The sequence below is a fragment of the Salvelinus alpinus genome, chromosome 31, assembly GCF_045679555.1.
Source record: "Salvelinus alpinus chromosome 31, SLU_Salpinus.1, whole genome shotgun sequence".
Lineage (NCBI taxonomy): Eukaryota > Metazoa > Chordata > Actinopteri > Salmoniformes > Salmonidae > Salvelinus > Salvelinus alpinus.
This window is the reverse complement of record NC_092116.1, coordinates 13,983,452-14,002,920: the sequence shown is the minus strand read 5'-3', so window position 1 is coordinate 14,002,920 and position 19,469 is coordinate 13,983,452. Positions and strand designations below refer to the sequence as shown.

General features: G+C 42.8%; 2 protein-coding genes and 1 long non-coding RNA gene across 3 annotated transcripts in view; 2 read left to right on the top strand and 1 right to left on the bottom strand.

Moving 5' to 3' along the window:
- The first annotated feature begins 821 nt into the window (after positions 1-821).
- Positions 822-2,429, top strand: LOC139561187 (RING finger protein 227-like). The gene is made up of 2 exons (XM_071378133.1): positions 822-1,315; positions 1,512-2,429. The coding sequence occupies exons 1-2, from the start codon at positions 856-858 to the stop codon at positions 1,568-1,570; spliced, it is 519 nt and encodes a 172-aa protein (XP_071234234.1). The 5' UTR covers positions 822-855; the 3' UTR covers positions 1,571-2,429.
- Positions 2,430-2,820: 391 nt separating this feature from the next.
- On the top strand, positions 2,821-7,937 carry LOC139561417 (uncharacterized). The gene is made up of 3 exons (XR_011672130.1): positions 2,821-2,970; positions 3,091-3,149; positions 5,009-7,937. It is a non-coding gene; the product is annotated as an uncharacterized lncRNA (long non-coding RNA).
- Positions 7,938-17,968: 10,031 nt separating this feature from the next.
- LOC139561884 (insulin receptor substrate 1-B-like) overlaps positions 17,969-19,469 on the bottom strand; it is a 68,553-nt gene continuing 67,052 nt past the window's right edge. Inside the window, exon 4 of the mRNA XM_071379271.1 lies at positions 17,969-19,284. Within this exon, the coding sequence (XP_071235372.1) occupies positions 19,277-19,284 (8 nt within the window). The 3' untranslated portion in view covers positions 17,969-19,276. The remainder of the gene's footprint in view (positions 19,285-19,469) is intronic.

The following is a 19,469-nucleotide window of genomic DNA, read 5'->3' as shown; positions in this document are numbered from 1 at the left end:
GATTGTTGCACAACACGTTTGCAACTATCAGCTTGTTTGATATCAATGTTTCTATTATGCTTACAGTAATCAAGGGCATATCAAATGAGATGGAATTCAAAGGGTATCGGAGCCAGTGTGAGTCACTAGAGTAGACAACAGTGAGACATATGGGTCATCTTAAGTGACTGATATGGGTTTATCTATGGGCTAGACAGGTATTAGCAGATAGGCTATGGGACAGCATCGGAAGTTGACAGCTCAAGCTCCTTGCAGTCATGGCTCACTCCTGTTCTATCCAGTTACAAAGTAGTCTGCTGTCATCAAGAAACAGACAGAGGGAATTTACTAAGGGATCTGGAATTTTTTAAAGATTCTTACTCTATCTTTGCCTCTCTCCTCCCCCCATAAGGCAGTTCTGTTGTTTAAAGACACAGACAGACAGGAGCCAGTTTGACACATAATAATATTAAAATCACTATTTCAAAGGAGAGGAAACATTCTTGATGCAAGCACTTTGTCTTACATTCATGGTTCTGTTATATCTGGGAAATGTGGGTGATAGTTCATCTGTATAGTGGGCTTTCTTCATACCTGGAAACTGTGGTTGAATATCAGAGACATTGGCCAAACTGTAGCAGAATGGCCGACTAACTCTCTTCCATATACAGTAAAAAGGACGTGTGGGTGGAGAGTGGGAGGGTTAGCACGCGAACGCCGCGTCTCTTTGATGACATCACTATTTCCAAAAGATTAGTCATAGGTTACTACTATTTTTTTGGCAATCTGTCAAGTGAAAGTCCCTCCCATACTAAGACATATAAATATAGCCTAATAGCCAATTCATTCAGACAGTTCATTCTCGTTGAACGAAAAATGTGTTCAGAACTTGAGTGCGGAATTTGTTACCGAAGCTACAACACCGGCCGTCGGTGTCCTCGTGAGTTACAGTGTAAACACAGTTTTTGTGAGCGCTGTCTGGTGACTCTTTCCCAATCCTCAGTATGTGAAGTGGAATCCAAGGAATGTTCGCCGCAGGACAAGACAATTGTTTGCCCACTCTGCCGATACCCGACCTCTGTATCGGGTAAAGTGAGGGCAGCGCTTCGGGTAGACGAAAGTGTTCTAGAGCGCATGGTGGTATCTGGCGTTCTCGATGAAAGCATGACAGACGACGAGGAGGATAGTGAGGGGAAGGAGGATGACAACGAGACTACTCATGAGAACTCAGCCGAGGAAAGGGACTCATCTTCGGGTTCCAGAGGTGGAAGGTTCCACCGTTCGCTGAGGCGCGTCTGGGGCAAATTCACTGGGAATCATTCCCAAAGGAGAGCGCGTAAGTAGCCCTATTCTATTGCAATATTCTTTAGTTTTCACAAAACATTACTTCATATTCCGGTAGTTTCTTTTCTTAGCCTACTTTGATGACATTTTCATTAACAAATTACCTGCGGACCAAAGTAGGCTATCATAGCCTGCCTAAAGAAGGCCATTTATTGTATTCTCATACATATTTGATTTTTCCCCTACAGATTGTATGACTGATGAGGACCTAATAGACCTCTTCATGATGTCATGCTATACCATTTGATGCGGACTTCATTGACTGGAAAGTCATCAGGGCTGCATTCAGTACGTTTTTACGTTCTGGCACTTTCAGTTGAACGGATCCGGTGCTGTACTGAACGACCAGTTTGAGAAAGCTGTCAGCGTGCCCACTGCCCTTTTAAATACGTCACTCATTGCTTCAAGCCACACCTCGACACACCCACCAAACGGGAGCCAGCCTATCACAGTCTGTTCAAGAACGTTTTGGGGAAACGTGTCAGTCGGTACAAACCGTTCCGTAACTTAGCAAACGTTCGATCGAACTGAACGCACCTCAGTTGCACCTGATTGATCAGAGAGGGGGCGTTGCCGTCCACGAGCCTACACTACAGTAGCCAATTTGGAATGTAGAAGACTGGCGGGTCCAGTTGGAGCAAGCAGTAATATGTATTCCATATAATAGCTAACTAGGCCTATGTGTCCCTTCACACATGCATGTAATAATTGATGGTGACCAAACACATAATGGTAACATAATTGTAAAGGCCTAAAATAACACAACTATAGGCTATTCTTTGAAGCCATTGGGCTACTGAATGAAATAGTTTTATCTAAAATTGTATTTTTTGTGCTTTGATGTAGCCTATGGCTTTCCATTTCCAAATATTAGAATGTGTTGAATATTGTTGGTGCTCAGTTCAAGAGAAAACTTTATTTGAATATAATGTATTTATTTAATTAACTTCTATTGATTGTGTGTGATATTTTACACCTTTGTTTTGTTGTAATAAAACATGTTATTGTTTTGTTAATTTTCATCTCGCCGGGATGAATGGCGTGCAGTAATAACTGATGCTTGCTTTTTCGCTGAAGAATAAGTTAATAAATAATACTGTTCTGAACTTCTGCTTGGTTTACCATTATTTAGAATATAAGACTGCGTAAGCTCATGCCATATAGACCTATCCAACAAGTGAGACCAGGTGTCATTTTCCTAAAAAAATCTGGAGGATGCAATCAACATAAATGGTTGCACCTGTGTTCACATGGGCCGGGCGTGTGTTCAGTGAGGTGAAACGTTCAGAAAATTTCAGGACGCAAATTGAAATGTAACAGCGCTAACGTGATTCCCTGGCCTATTCTATACAGACAAGAATATGTTTTAATCTACACAATACATCCCTATTGAAACATACTGTAATGTTGCACTCTTCTGAACGGGTCCTGAATTAGATGCACCTGTTGAGATAGCAACAGGCACATCTAATATGCTAATCAAGGGGATCTGTGAGCACAGCGCACTATTTAACAACTAGAGGAACAAGAGGTTGATAAGGCTTTTACCTTGGACTCCTTGTCAGTTACAATCTGATTGTGCTGCCATGTATCATATGTTGGTTAATGGCCAGCAATAATGTCGAGGACTCTAAGACTTAAATCTAGGTATGTTCTTAATCAAGTAGCTTCAGACTATTGCCCAATACTTTGTGTACTGTGATAACAATGAGAAATTGACTTGTCTTTCAGTAATGTAAATATCACTTCTTCTTTTTTGTCCAACAGACTTCTGTTCCTGTGCCTGGTATTAGCTACTGTGGATGTCAGTTCATGTTTATCAAGGGGTAAGAGTAATAAACATGATACCATTTCTATTTTTAACTTATTGCACAGAAAGTGAATGTTTTTTTTGGGTCATACCTATGTCCGTAAAGTTTTTGTTTGTCATAGACTTCAATACGTGAGTTGGGTTAATGGTTAACAACATCCAGCTGCCCAGGGGTATTGCTCAGAATCTATCCTTACATAACCTGTGTGCTTGACCTCATATCTTGTGACGTGAAATTGTTTTCCTTGAGGCGATATGATTTAGACTGTTTGTTTGAAAACAACATGCTCAGTGAACTTCCATAGCTGCCGTGTTACTTTATTAGTCACCATACATATTAAATGTAAGGACAAGCAAACTTTTAACATTTTATATTTAGAGCTCAGCATTTTTTTTCTGTCCAAATAATCTGACTAGGAAACTCTGAGCACTACCAACATGTCCATTTAATTCAGCGACGCAATTGATGTGAGGTTTTAATTCACTCACCAACAATTTTACTGAGTTACAGTTCATATAAGGGAGTCTGTCAAATGTAAAATTCACTAGGCCCTAGTCTGTATTCCCAGTCATGTGAAATCCATAGATACCTTTAGAAAGGTAGGGGCATGGCTCAGAAAACCAGTCAATATCTGGTGTGACCACCATTTGCCTCATGCAGCACAACAGCTCCTTCGCATAGAGTTGATCAGGCTGATTGAAGAGGAGTGTGACAACATTCCACAATGGCTGTGCGATGTTGCTGGATATTGTCAGGAACTGGAACATGCTTTTGTACATGTCGAACTACAGCATCCCAAACATGCTCAATGGGTGACATGGCTGAGTATGCAGGCCATGGAAGAACTGGGACACTTTGTGTACAGATCCTTGCGACATGGGGCTGTGCATTATCATGCTGAAACATGGTGGCGGATCAATGGTACGACAATGGGCCTCAGGATCTCATGGTATCTCTGTGCATTCAAATTGCCACCGATTTTTAAAATGCAATTGTGTACGTAGTGTATGTCTGCCCATACATAACCCAACTGCCACCATGGGGCACTCTGTTCACATTGACAAACTGCTCGCCCACACAACGTCATACACGCTATCTGCCCATACACGCTATCTGTACAGTTGAAACCGGCATTCATCCGTGAAGAGCACACTTCTCCAGTGGCCATCGACGGTGAGCATTTTGCCACTGAAGTACGTTACGACGCCAAACTGCAGTCAGGCCCAAACGCTGGTGATGACGAGCATGCAGATGCGCTTCCCTGAGATTATTTATTTCTTTGGTTGTGCAAACCCAGTTTCATCAGCTGTCCGTGTGGCTGGTCTCCGACGACCCCCGCAGGTGAAGAAGCCAGATGTGGAGGCCTAGGCTGGCATGGTTACACGTGGTCTGTGGTTGTTATGCCGGTTGAACGTACTGTCAAATTCTCTGAAACTACGGCGGTGGCTTATGGTAGAGAAACTAACATTCATTCCTCTGGTAACAGTTTTGGTGGACAATCCTGCAGTCAGCATGCCAATTGCACGCTCCCTAAAAACATAAGGCCACTCTAAAATGTGCAGTTTTGTCACACCAACACAATGCCACAGATGTCTTATTGTCCCCAGCACAAGGTGCACCTGTATAATGATCATGCTGCTTAATCAGCTTCTTGATATGCCACACCTGTCCGGTGGATGGATTGTCTTGGCAAAGGAGAAATGCTAATTTACAGGAATGTGAACAAATTTGAGAAGCTGTGTTTGACATTTCTGGGATCTGTTATTTCAGGACATGGGGACAACACTTTACATGTTGCATCTTGTAATTTTGTTCAGTGTATTTAGACATGAAATTTATGAATAATACTGAATTGCACTCTTATTTCCCTGTAGGCAGGAGAGCAGTACACGAACAGAGAAGTTCTCTCGGTACACAGGGCCCAAGAAAATGGAGGACTTTCTACAACCCGTACACATTTAGCCAGAGCCATAGTCTCAGCCCAAGCCAACCGGTCCCCAGTAGTGTCCTTAGGCTGAGACCGGGAGTCCAAACTGGGATAGAAGGTTCCCCTGATGGTGAGGAGTCTCAGCCTCCCAACAGTCAATCTAACAGATTTTCAAACATCTCTGTGCCCAGTAAGACTGTCCATTTTCGTACCTACCCTTCTAGTGGCCTAGGTAGCCCAATTGTCCCCAGAACCTGGGGTGCCTCTGGTACCTTTCATTCAGTCTCAAACCCTATGATCCAAAGGAGCCATGTTACCACCAGTAGTTCGCAACCTGCCAGGGACATATTTGGCTCTCCTGCTGTTGAACACACCCCCATCCCAGCCCAACAGGCTGAAAACCCTGTGAGCACGAATGAGAAATCCAAATACAGAAAGTTTCTGTCTTCCTACCGCTTCAGGGAATCCCAACCCACTTCCAGCACCTCTGAAACCACTCGCAAGGGCCCTAGTGAAGGAGTGAAGACCATTAGCAGACTTGGTGCTGCCTCTGCTAACCAAAGTGAAGGAAACTCCAGTGTTCATGGATCTGGAAGATCCACACATGTGCAAAGGGGGTATGGCTACATAGGCTCTCAGTTGTACCCTACAGCTTTTAAGTCTGCCAATGGACAAGTGCACCCACCAACTCTGAGCCAATCCGGTTCTTCTAAAGTAGATGCTACCAGTGAAGCCCAACATGCTTCTAGTATCAACAAACCCTTCCATCACAGTGCTAACTTTGCTCGAAGTGGAGATGGCCCTAGTAGCTATTTCCCTGGTGAAATGGTTAAAAGTCAGGCTAAAAGTGCTTTCAGCAGAATTCAACCTCTTATTAGATTTGGCTCTTTCTGGAACACAATAGCCCCCACTGCAACTCAACCCACCCAAAGTCCCTCTGAGCCTGCAGAGAGAGAAACTGCCCCTGACCAGTCTTTGAAAACCAAGAGTAGCTATGTCCCTTGGAAGAAATCTGGGCTAAGAAGCTCATCCAGTGTTCAGTACGGGTTAGCCACAGGTGGTTACAAACCTGGAAGATCCATGAATGTCAATACACTCGGAGGGTTCCAATATCAAGATCCCGAGAAAACATTGGCTCCCATCGTGAGTGACGATGACATACCCTCTGTTGCTATCAGACCTTCAATCAACACAAACACTGCAAAGAGTCAGGGTACTGGCTGGAGAAATAGTCATGGTATACCTAGGGGCATGAGAATGAGTTCTGTCAGTGGGTATCCAGCTGTATACAGAAAGTATAGCTTTGCCCCTAGAATTCGAGTAGCTTCCACTACAACTTCCTCTGCCCCAAGCGATACTCTAGCCCCAAGGACATTCAAATCAGGTCCACGAGAAGTCCAACTTATATCCATAGAAGACGACCTAGTCTCTAACAGCCTGCATGCCTCCAATGTCCAGTCTTCAGAAGTGCAGACTACTACCACTGACATGCCTGGCTCTACCACGAGAGCCGGTAGGCCTTGGTTTGTTAGATATACACCTAGCGAGGATAACAAGGCTAAAATCGGCCATGTTTTCAAGGGATCCCAACCAACCCTACTACAATCTCCCCAGAGTGAGAGTCTAAAACATGTTCAGCCAACCTTTAGTCTGCCCGGCAACAATGTTTTCCATGACAGTTTGACTGCAGGAGAGGCTAAACCTGGTCCAACAAGCTCGGCCCCTTTCAAGCCTGAAGCTATATTCAACAAGTTTCAGTCCGTAATTTACAGAATTCCCAAAGGTTCCAGGTTCAGACAGAATGAAGGTGTTCTGGGTATAAAGCTCCCAGGTGAAACTAGGCCCTCAGGCAGCAATGCATCTGCCCCTGCTGAAATCCAGCCCACCTCCATTACTTCGACAACAGCCAGTCAGAGCCAAAATTTCCACAGTATAGAAGCTTCTCAAAGCAGTGACTCATTTCACAAAACTGTGAATCATTCTGGTTATGAAGACCCCAAGTCTCACCCACATGACTCGGATAGAAATGAAATGACAAGCAATCCCTTTAGGTTCATATCTGGTGAACTCTCAAAAAGCCAGAATAGCTATGCTTTCATGGGCTTCCAAAAACCTAGAAGCAAAGCAGGATCAACCCAGGACAAGGTCGCTGATCTCGGTGCACAAACAGTGCCTCCCATCAGCAAAGAGCATACACCCCCAGTTGTGCCCACCTATGCCCCCAGTGTCCACCCAAGCCCTCCCAGAGTCCAAGTTCAACCAGACCTAAGCCCCACTGAACTTGCAGAGCATCGCAAACCCACCAGCAGCATTGTAAAAGGCAAACGTGTCAAGGTGAAGAGCCAAAATAGTATTTCACCTTCGAACGACACTGCCTCCCAACCAGCCAAGCCCCAAACCATGAGGTTCAAGGCTATCCCATTTGCTGATATCCTAGGAAGTGCCTCTTTCAGTGGAATCCAACCATGGGGAAGCTCCAGACCCAGTGTGCAGTCAACATCCAATACCGCAGCGTCAGGCCACGATGGCGGTGCACTGGACAAGGATCAACCAACACCCAGAGGGTTCGGGTCACCCCAAGGTGAATGAGGGGACCCCAAGGCCTTTCCACTCCCACCATTCCCAAGTAACACTGCTCAGAGTGGCAAGGGGGATGTGGGTAGTGTCATAGGGGATGTTCAAAGTGGTAGTAGTTTGGGAGCCATGAGGAAAGAACTTAACTAGTTGAGGATGTCTGCAGGTAATCTTTCCTTGAAGTCGGTCCAGTTTGAATTCATGAAAGATGTGACCTGACCCGATAGCCCTGCTCAAGTATTTATTCAGAACATGGTTGTGCTTGTAAATGTGATAATATATAATAAATATTCATACTTAGATTTTTCTTGTTCTCTTTAATGCAGACTTGCCATTGGGTTGAAACGTAACAATTCAGCGACGACTAACAGGATTGCAGCGTGGTTAACCTTTTGTACAGGTGACACCATAAGTGTTGATATTGTTATGTGATGTTAGACTTTCTCTTTGGGAAGAATTTACTTATGTTGAACCAACCATATTCACCAACAACTTTTTAGTCTACTTTATCTGGTTAGCCACATCTGACATTGGTTTAGCGGCTTATAAATATAGGATGTATTAACCAGCAATTACCCACTTCAAGCATTGACATCTCACGGGCAAAATACAGTAAATTAACAATTAGTGCAATTTTTTTTTTACATCTCACCCCAAGATGCCCATTCTAATCTAATACTAAGTAGTGCACTACATAGGGGAGAAGGGTAGCATTTGGGATGCACCATACACATGGTCCACTGTACATCATTTTAGGGTTGTTTGGCAACAAATTCTTTGGATTTTGTCATGGGGAGTATTAGTTAACGGAAATGGAGGGAGACTTATTGGAATTTTGTTGGTGAAATTATAGTTTACCCATCAGTTGAGTCCCTTGTAAAGGTCCTCTGGCTAAAATCTACTGACAGACTTTCTATCCAGTCTCGGCTTGAGGGTTTGGCATAATGGTCCCTTATTTGACAAAACCACATGGAAAACGTCTCTTTAAAAAAAAAAATGATAATGACTGCTCTTTTGGATGTTGTAAATGAGTCTAGTTTTACAAGTCTATCGCAAGAACGTCTGTAAATGTGGTTTATGTTCACTTGACCTTGCTGCTAGAGAGGGGGGGGGGAATAGGTCAAATGAGATCGAAACAATAGTTGAAATGCATCTGTCATAAGAACATGTACATTGGAATTAATGTCAAGAGACAATCCCCGAGTTCTAGGTCACATACATATTCAGTCAACCTGATATCCAGATTGTAGTCAGTGCCGTTCTTGACATACACACAGTGGAGTAATAGCGTGTCTAGACTTGTTGGACTCATTGATTTCAAGTGCACTTATTCCAAGTACTTAGTTAGCCCACTAGGTGGCGTGTGACTATTTAAAACCAAAGGCATATTTTATTTTTCCAGGTCCCCTTGGTTTCCCCAGTGTAAGAAGTGTTATGTTAGTGCTTACTTACTACAGGACTCTGTAGAAGTAGAGCAGGGGAACTCAAAAATATGAAACTCTAAAACAAATTCACTGTACATACAAACATTATTGCTGGATTAGTTATAGTCCTACTTAGTTTCTTGTTTTTGTTCTTACTTATTTTTAGTGTTACATTGTTATAGATTACTGCATTATTGGGGTTAGAGCTAGCGAGAAAGGCATTTCACTGTACTTGTGGATGTGACATTAACTTTGAAACTACACTGAACAAAAATATAAACGCAACGTGAAGGGCTGGTCCTAGCTGAAATGAAATGATCCGTATTTATAAAAAGCTTATTTCTCTCAATGTGTGCACAAATTTGTTTACATCACGGTTAGTGAGCATTCTATCCTTTGTCAAGATACGCCACACCTGTCAGGTGGATGGACTATCAAGAAGCTGACAGCATGATCATTAGTTAGCCCACTAGGCAAAACAACATGATTCAGAGCAATAAAGAAATTGAATAATTTATCTGAGCAAACCAGAAACCTTTCAATATATACATTCAAACAATACTTTTGTGCAGGACTATGGAAGATGAAGGAACCAATCTATCTTTTCAGACTGTTAGAGTATTTATCTGATAAATATGTCAGTGTATTATGTGATTGTATTATAAATTGTATTTTAATGTTTAAGTGTTTGAGAACTAAAAGAGATCCAAAAAAAATAATTACATAGGTGCACGTTGAGCCGGGGAAAATAACAGGCCACTCTAAAATTTGCAATTTTGTCACAACACAATGCCACATGTGCTCAGGTATATTTCTGTCTGTAATAAACCTCTTTTGTAGGGAAAAACTCATTCTGACCCCAGTGGGTCGACCTGGCTTCCAAGTGGGTGGTGGGCCCACCCATGGCTGCGCCCCTGCCCAGTCGTGAAATCCATAGATTAAGGCCTAATGAATTCATTTCAATTGACTGATTTCCTTATTTGAACTGTAACTCAGCAAAATCGTTGAAACTGTTGCATGTTGCGTTTTATAGTTTTCAGTATAGTTTAGTGGCTTTTTACTGGGAATTTTCTTCAGTCTGAATTAGAGACATATTTCACAAGTACAGGGATGTTGTTGCTTTGGTCCAGCCGCTAGTGATCTAACACAGTTCCATGTGTCCATGCTAAGCTCAAATCCCAGTGCTAACAGTCTAATTTATGGAGGATGACCCTTTACCTTTTCCCAGCGTGCAAGCCTCACTAAAATACCCACTTCTTCGCTTGTCCTCAACTGTTTTTCAGGATCCAGCAGCGGGGGGCCAAGGGAGAAGCTTGGGGGATCTGTCAATCAAGTTGAAGTACATTGTACATTGGATTAATGCAACTACCCTACAGCCCACCCACCCCTCCCCTGCAAAACTCGTGGTGTTCCACTTTCCCATAGAAGTCCCATAGAGTTCAAAGCCATCAAAGCCAAGGTGTTAGACTGACGGCTCTTTCTAAGCTCTCTCTCTCGTAACTCTCTTTCTCACACTGTTTGTTTCTGCATATGTATGTATGTGTGTGTGTGTTTTCTCTCTTTAAAACGGTCTACCCCCTGGTCCCCCTGTCTCCCACTGTGAGGGGAATTCTGTACCATGTGTCTGGTTTTCAGGAAGCTTTCAAGGAAAGTAAAGCATGGAGGCCTCACTGTCATCTTCCCCTCCCTCTCCCTCCCTTGCTACATGTGGTAGTTTTATGTTTTCTTTCTCTCTCTGAACCAAACACGACAGAGTAACTGAGCTAACAAAGTACGCAACTAAACACATAAACGTTGACATTTTCATTCCCATGGAGCATGATTAAGAGGGGGGGGATATTGAATAAATTTTTGTTTGGCTAAGAACACTGAAAGAGTGGGAGGAAGGAGGACAAAGAAAGGGGCTGAAAATACATTAGAAATGGTTGGGTCTGCTGTGGCATTTGCAGATCAAATTACTTCAGATACCAGAAGCATTGGAATCGCTGAGTTTTACTATTTCCATATTAGTCTGTACTGTAGTAATTGTGGTAACGCACTGCAATGTTTACCATCAACATTTTCATAATAAATTACCTTAAGTGCACAACATAGAATGTGATTGATTAAAAAAGGAGAATGTGAAGGAGAGGGTGATTAACCGAAATGTACGAAACTGTACGGTTATTATCAAGTATACTATGAATCTAGAGTTCAGATATTTATAAAAAACTATAAAAACATGATGTTTGTGCTACAGTGTGTTTCTGTGCATCTGGTTCAGGGACTCCTGCTATTTCTGTGTCAAACACGGAGTGAGCTTCCTGTTTGGCCGTGCCAGAGAGGAAGTCATAAAGCAGGAAGACTTCCTGTATTCTTACCAACGTGCCGATGGGTCAGAGCACAGCTACATGCTGCTACATCATATGGGGGTTGGAGCTGATGAATGACAGATCATGGGAAATTAAATGTATTAAAATGCATCCATTCTACGCTTTTATCGTGATAAAAAGCCAATTAATATACTTTTTGATACCACTACACAGGCTTGAAAAAGCCCCCACGTACACATCCAAAAGTCATTCTGGAACATGTTAGCCATACATTTTTTGTTTCGTCAAATACAATGATGGATTAATATGTACAATGCACAGTATCACATCATCACTTATTTTTTTCAGTTTTCTTTTATAGCCTACTGATGAGTATTACATATTGTATACATTGTAAGCACACACCTGTTGTCTGTGTGTCATGTGTACCCCAAGCCCTACAATGTCTAGTCTGTATGCATGTGTGTGGATCCGCATGCTCCTGTCCGTCACCCTAACACATGGCTGAGACCAGTGGAGGCTGCTGAGGGGAGGACGGCGCATAATAATGGCTGGAACGGCTCGAATGGAATGGTCGAACACATGGAAACCATGTGTTTAATGTTTTTGATACCGCTCCATTGATTCCGCTCCAGCCATTTAACACGAGCCCGTCCTCCCCAATTAAGGTGACACCAATCACCTGTGGCGGAGTGTTTGGGTGAGAGGCAAAGGACGCTGCTGTACAGAGGGTGTGTCCTTCTACCTAGTTTTGCAACTAGAGTTCACAGCCACAGATCCACCTGTTGTCTTCTGGCCTTCGAGGAAAGCTGCTCTCTTCCTCTCTCTTTCAGTTTCTGTCACTCCCTCTCTTTCCCTCCCTCATTTCTCTTTACCTGTCGTCCCCCCTCCCTCTCTATCTCTCGTTTCCTCTAGGTTTATGACATGACTGTCTGTGCCCGGTGCCCATCTAAACTCGGTGTCCTCTAACACCTCTCCTTGGCGCCATCCCAGAATATTGGCACTGCCGCGGAGGCAACGGAACATGGCCATTGACTGCGTCTCCATGATGACCAGATGGCGGAAGTTCCCAACTCACTCGATCATTCTCTACCTCTCTCTTTCTGATGTGGAGGCTCCAAGTGCCATATTCTCATCCCTTCTCCATCCATCCATCTCAATGGCCATTCATTCACAGCTTGGCTCTTTGAGAGACTTTACTCCGCTGTCCTGTCCTGTCACATTACAGCAACAACGGTCGCTGTAACGTAAGAGCAGCCCTAACAGAGGGAAGCAGTGTGTTTGTAGTTAGCGGTTAGCTAGCGCTTAGCTCCAGTACAGCTTACTTCTTCACCTAGGACCAAGCCACCGAGCTTTCTGGCTTTTTAGCGTCTCTGTTAACGTCTGTCTAACATTGATTGGGACATGTCCCCCCCTAAGATTTACGCTCCTGTGTCTAAGTTTAGACTACACGGTTCACATGTCAGTCTAACAAGGCTAAACATGCCCTGAGGGAAGCATAGAGGTGAGAGGTTAGGTGAGAGGGAACAAGAGCCAGCTTATAAGAAAAGAGCATTAGGGTCAGGGCCACAGTGAATAGACTACAGATACAGTGTACTTACATGGTTTTCATTGGCCTTCTGGTGAAGCTGTTTCAGCCTCATATTCCCCTAATACATACTGGTGATGATATGTGCCCTTTACTCCCATATTCCATCCTATTCATGGGCAGGGCAGAGAGAGTGAGAGCATCTGCTTCATGTTCATACAGATGCAGGGTGTGTGTTTGTGTGTGTGTGTTGTGTTCTCATTCCTATTCATCCCAATGGGGATTTGGTGCACATATAACCTGGGGTTGAGTTACCAGGCCATCTGGGAGAGACAGACACAGAGAATCCTCACAACATAGACTTCATTAGGCAAAGAAAGACTGAGTGGAAAGAGGGAGAGACATGAAAGATACCGACTTTTCTCGCTAATAATGCCCATTGAAACTAATTTAATTGTGAGTGAGAGAGCCTGAGAGAGAGAGAGAGTGTGACACACACACACACACACAGCCTTTCCCAGGCACAAACAAAGCAGTTGGTCATAATTCCAATGAGATGAGTGATAAACCCTGTTGGCATCTTGCCACTACATAGTCACATCGATCTTATCACTGGGGAGAGAGATGACTAATAAAGGCTTTTTGTTTACGGTAACTAATCATTAAACAGTTTTGATTATGGTTGTTAAAGCCTTTATGAGTGTGATTGTGTGTGTTTGTGTGTCTGTGTGTCCGTCACTACAGTACAGTATGCCGGTACCACCGCCTGCCTTTATAACTGTCTGTGTCCGTCACTTTGCCTTGTTTCTCTTTGTCTCAATCTGTCCCTCCGCACAGACATCTAGACAACTCTTATTTTTATGAGATAATTACCTTTAATCAAAGGACAACTCCTAGATCTTTTTTTGTTGTCGTTTTTTCTTCCCAAGCAACAAAAGTGAAATTGTCACATCACAGTCAAAGAGCATCAGAATTTCCCATTTAGAATTGTAGATAGGAAAAATGTGTTTTTTCCCATAATCTAGAACACCCTATCGTCATGGAGAACAGCAATTAAGCTTAACACCCCCAACCCCTGAATTCTCCCAAATAAAGTTCATTATACATGATCACCATTCATTAATTTCATTTAAAAAAGAAACAAATCAATTTGGAAATGGCCCATACGGCATCGAGATGAGTCAGAAACATTCATTCTAGTGTCAAAATTGACTAGAGAGTGTAAATAGGATAATTTTGGTCATAAAGTCAGTCTGGTCTAAAACGGAGTTTGGAACGTCCATGCGTCACACCAGGTAAATGAAGGTTGGGTTTTGATTTGATGATGTCCATTTTGTCCACTAACATGGTTGTGAACAGCTGCGGTGATTGCTCTCTATCCAATAGCATAGACAGTGAAAGTGAGACAGACCTGCTCTCTATCCAATAGCATACATAGTGAGACAAACCTGCCCAGCACGTCACACATTTTTTTACTTGAGAAATACTGCACCAAACACCTTAGTTAGATGTAAAATTGCATGACTAAAACATCCTCGGCAAAACATCAAAACTAATTACAGATTTCTTGAGTTATGTTAAATTGATTTTGAGGAAGTGAAATAGGCTTCCCGTCTAGTGTCTCACGGGGGCAAACATCATTAACCAAACGCGGAATCGATCAGGAAACCTTGTTTTTCTAGTGAGCAACAGAAAAACACAGGTGTCAATCGGTATGTTCAGTAGCTCTTTAAAGTGATAGTTCCCTCCAAAGTAGAAGTTTGTTATATATATTGATGCTTTCAGACCTCAACAGTGACTGGGTTCATGACCATTGTCCACTTTTGAGGCCAGAAAGCATCAGACTTAACTTTGATTTCAGAGTGAACTCTCTGGCTTCAGTTTGGAAGATTGTGGAGTCATTATATAACAAAAGAAAACATTTCCCAAAAACTTTTGGAAACATTGACACTATTTACTGTTTGTGTTTTAATGTGTAAGTGTGTGCTTGTATCACTGCCTTGTGCCTTGCAGTGAACCGTCATTAGAAACAAACCCGGCACAGTGAGGTTGGAAACCAACTACTTTCCTAATCTCACCTCTGCATTATTATAGAAACCATTATGGCCAATTGCCCTGACCACAGATCCTAATCTGGTAGCAATAAAGCTGCTTTGTTATGCTACGAGTCCCGACAGTCATGTGACAAGAGTGAGGACGAAGTGCACGAGGCAGACACCTTGGACTGACCGCCGGAATAGACATACGTGCTGCTAGTGAAACGTTGGACAGAGAAATGTGGTTCTCTTTGAAGGGTGTTTTCTCTGTCAGTGACGGCTCATATTGGCAACTTATGGTAAGTATTGTTCATGAAGTAATTTCAGAAGTGCTTCCTCTCACCCCTTTCTTTCATACGTGTCCCAGAGGCAAACTAAGGAGGCAAGATGTCTCTCAAACATCCAAGACAGTTTTTTTTTTGCAAAATCAAGGCAAGGTTATAATAGCATTTAACATACAAGAAAATAAAAAAAAAGGTCTGAACTTGTAGCTAGCTATTTAATATATTGTCAAAGAGTCAAAAGGTATTTTTGTTTTGGCACTGATAGGGCCATCCATAGATGAGGTCCTCAATGGAGTCCTCCACGGGGCCAAAACAGCCAGCATGAACCCAATACTGTGACGACCCTCCCACTCTGTCTGCCATATTCTCTCTGTGCTCTTGTCTCCTTATTAGGATGCCGGTGGGCGGAGTTGGGAGGGTCGTCAGCTACATGGGAAACACCTGGGCCCGGGTGTGTCCCAGGATAAATAGACCTCTTCCACAATCATTGGGGAGACTCTCTCCATGCAGACACCTTCATAGATTCTGTTGTGGTATTTTTGTGGCCTTTTGGTTGTTTGCTTTAGCACCTTTCAACACCCCGCATTATCACATTTATGCAAGCAAAACACTCACTTACACTACTGATTACACACACACCATTGTTAATTGCATATAGGTTACCTTAGTTAATAAATATATTTTGTTATTCCTTATCTCCATGTTGTCTCCCTTTTGTTGCGGGCTTTGAGCCGGTTAGTGACAATACAAACACGAAGGCAGGGGCCATTGGTCAAGTCATTACATGGGTCACTACATCCTTGAACATCATTGAACCATCAAAAAGGGCAGGGTTCCTTAAGTTTACACAATATTGCACAGCCACAAATAGAGAAATAAGAGGAAAATAGACTATATATATTTTGCCCTCATAGCGCTAAAGGGAAAGAAAGGGACAGACATATAGACAGACAGACAGACAGGCAGACAGATAGACATACATACAGGCAGGCACTTTAGTGCTAATGTATAGCAGAGAGAGTATAAAGTAAGAGCCAAAGAGAGAGAGAGAAAGACGGCAACTGAGAAACATAAAGGAGGATGGTGGCCCTATCTATGCCTCAGAACCGAATACTTTGCTAACTAGGCAAAAGTTAGCATGTTGCCCACAGCTAGCGAGGCACGCCATGTTATCAAAGCCAGACGTTAGGTAAGCCAACATTAGCAAGGGCTATTGTTAGCACCTCTTTTATCCCTATGGACTAGCGTGACAAGATGTCCCAGATTTCCTGGGACAGTCCCAAATTTCCTGGGACAGTCCCCGATTAGCCCTCAGAAAGAAAAAAATTAACTTTGGAAGTTAAATTGAGGCTGATATTTCAATAATAAAATGCTGTATCCAATCAGATTTGCATGTAAAAAATGTCTGTCCCTGTACCAAACTCGTTTGCTCCCGTGACATTGCCGCTGACCCTTTGAGACCTTATACCAACGTTTGAACAGTGGCACATTGTAACCACTGCATGAACAACCATGCCCATGGCCAGAAAGTGTTGCATGAAACAGTATAGCCTACCAAACGTGGGTGATTCTATAATTACAACACTGAACAAAAATGGAAAACCAGTCAGTATCTGTTGTGATCAACATTTGCCTCATGGAACACGACACATCTCCTTCGCATAGAGTTGATCAGGCTGTTGATTTTGGCCGGTGGAATGTTGCCCCACTCCTCTTCAATGGCTGTGTAAAGTAGTCTGGACTACACGTTTATCCAGAGCATCCCAAACATGCTCAATGGGTGACGTGTGGTGAGTATACAGGCCAAGAAGAACTGGTACATTTTCAGCTTCCAGGAATTGTTTACAGATCCCTGAGGCCGTTCATTATCATGCTGAAAACATGAGGACATGGAGGCGGATGAATTGTACGACAACGGGCCTCAGGATCTCCTCACGGTATCTCTGTGCATTCAAATTGCCATCGATAAAATGCAAATGTGTTCGTTGTCTGTAGCTTATGTCTGTCCATACCATAACCCCACCACCACCATTGGGGCACTCTGTTCACAACATGGACATCAGCAAACCGCTGGATGCCATACACACCGTCTGCCATCTGCCTGGTACAGTTGAAACCGGGATTCATCAGTGAAGAGCACACTTCTCCAGAGTGTCAGTGACCATAGAAAGTGAACAGTTGCCCATTGAAGTCGTTTACGACGGCAAACTGCAGTCAGGTCAAGGCCCTGGTGAGGACGACGAGCACGCAGATGAGCTTCCCTGAGACGTTTGTGAGGAAATTGTTCTGTTGTGCAAACTCAGTTTCATCAGCTGTCCGGGTGGCTGGTCTCAGACGATCCCGCAGGTGACAAAGCCGGATGTGGAGGTCCTGGGCTGGTGTGGTTACACATAGTCTGCAGTTATGAAGCTGGTTCGACATACTACCAAATTCTCTAAAACAGCGTTGGAGGCGGCTTATGGTAGAAGAATCAACATTAATTTCTCTGGCAACAGCCCTGGTGGACATTCCTGCAGTCAGCATGCCATTTGCGCAAAACTTGAAACATGTGACATTTTCTTGTGTGACAAAACTGCACATTTTAGAGTAGCCTTTTATTGTTCACAGTACAATGTGCACCTATGTAATGATCATGCTGTTTAATCAGCTTCTTGATATGCCACACCTGTCAGGTGGATGGATTATCTTTGCAAAGGAGAAATGCTCACTAACAGGGATGTAAACAAATCTGTGCACACAATTTTAGAGATGTATTTATAGATGTTTTATTTCACCTTTATTTAACTAGGCAAGTCAGTTAAGAACAAATTCTTATTTACAATGACGGCCTCCCCAGCCAAACCCGGACAACGCTGGGCCAATTGTGCGCCGCCCTACGGGACTCCCAATCACGGCCGGTTGTGACACAGCCTGGAATCAAACCAGGATCTGTAGTGAGATGCAGTGCCTTAGACCACTGCACCACTCGGGAGCTAAAGAATAAGCTTTTTATGTGTATGGAACATTTCTGGTATCTTTTATTTCAGCTCATGAAATATGGGTCCAACACTTTACATGTTGCGTTTATATTTTGTTCAGTATAGATAGGCTAAGATTACGGAAATTGTGGAGTAATCTATTTCTGTGTTATAATTAATACATGTATTTGAAAGAACTATGTATAGTTAAATATAGTTCCATACAATTGTTTTTTTTTGTTTTCTTTCCCGGCAACAAGTGCCAAGTGTCTCTCTGTGCATTAAATACATATTGACCAGAGCATATTGTGTAGTATGTGAGCATGTTGATATGTGATATAGAATGACTCTGCATTATTGGATGAGAGGTGTGGGCAGAGAGAGATAGAGATATTGAAAGAGAGGGAGAGAAACATCTGTCAGCTACATTGAAGCGGTGAGCATAAAGTCAATAGAAGCTATGCCGCTAACATCTCTCACAGTAACACAGTCAGGCCAGCTAATTGCTATTATTATTATCATCATCATCATTATTATTCAGAATATATACCAGTACCAGTGCTCTCTTCTTTGTCCGTTACATCTGGTTGCCACAACATATTCTACTTCAAAAGGAGCACAAAAACTGAAGCTTCTTCAGTTCCTTAGTCAATGCTAAGTTCTTTGTAAAATGGCTACAATCAAAATTAGGCACTTTTGAAAAGATATATACTTCTATATATTTCCTTATAATACTATGTATATTCAGCAATCATTAGATGAAATCCTGCTTTTTGATTGGTTAATTGTGTTTTCATTTAGGTTGATGATCGAAAAATATCATTGGCTCCCGGTCCGCAGTCAGTCTTTATTCTTCTCTCTTATTGGCTGAGAGTCCTCCCTTCACGGGCTATCATCGGCACGCATCCCCATTGGAATCACAACCAATAAACTGAAAGCAACAAAATAAAGGTTTTCCATCAGTCTTTCCAAAGTGCTTCAGGGGCGTGACCAGTCCAACTCCTCTCTCTTCCCATTGGTTGTCACAAAAGGATGAGGAGCTAGGGATCTCCAAGTCTCCTGTAATTTCCCCCCATAATTCCAAGGCCAGGGCATAGACATCAGCATTCTGGAAGCAGAGGAAATGGCTGGGTTAGAAGAACAGTAAACAACAGAATATGATATGAAGATGAACTAAATATTATGACATTCATCTACTGACTACCACACCTTATCACCAACATTGTTTGCAAATCTACAATAAAATATCTATGTCTGTTTATCCACAGGGGAATATTGTGTTCTTAAATGAAA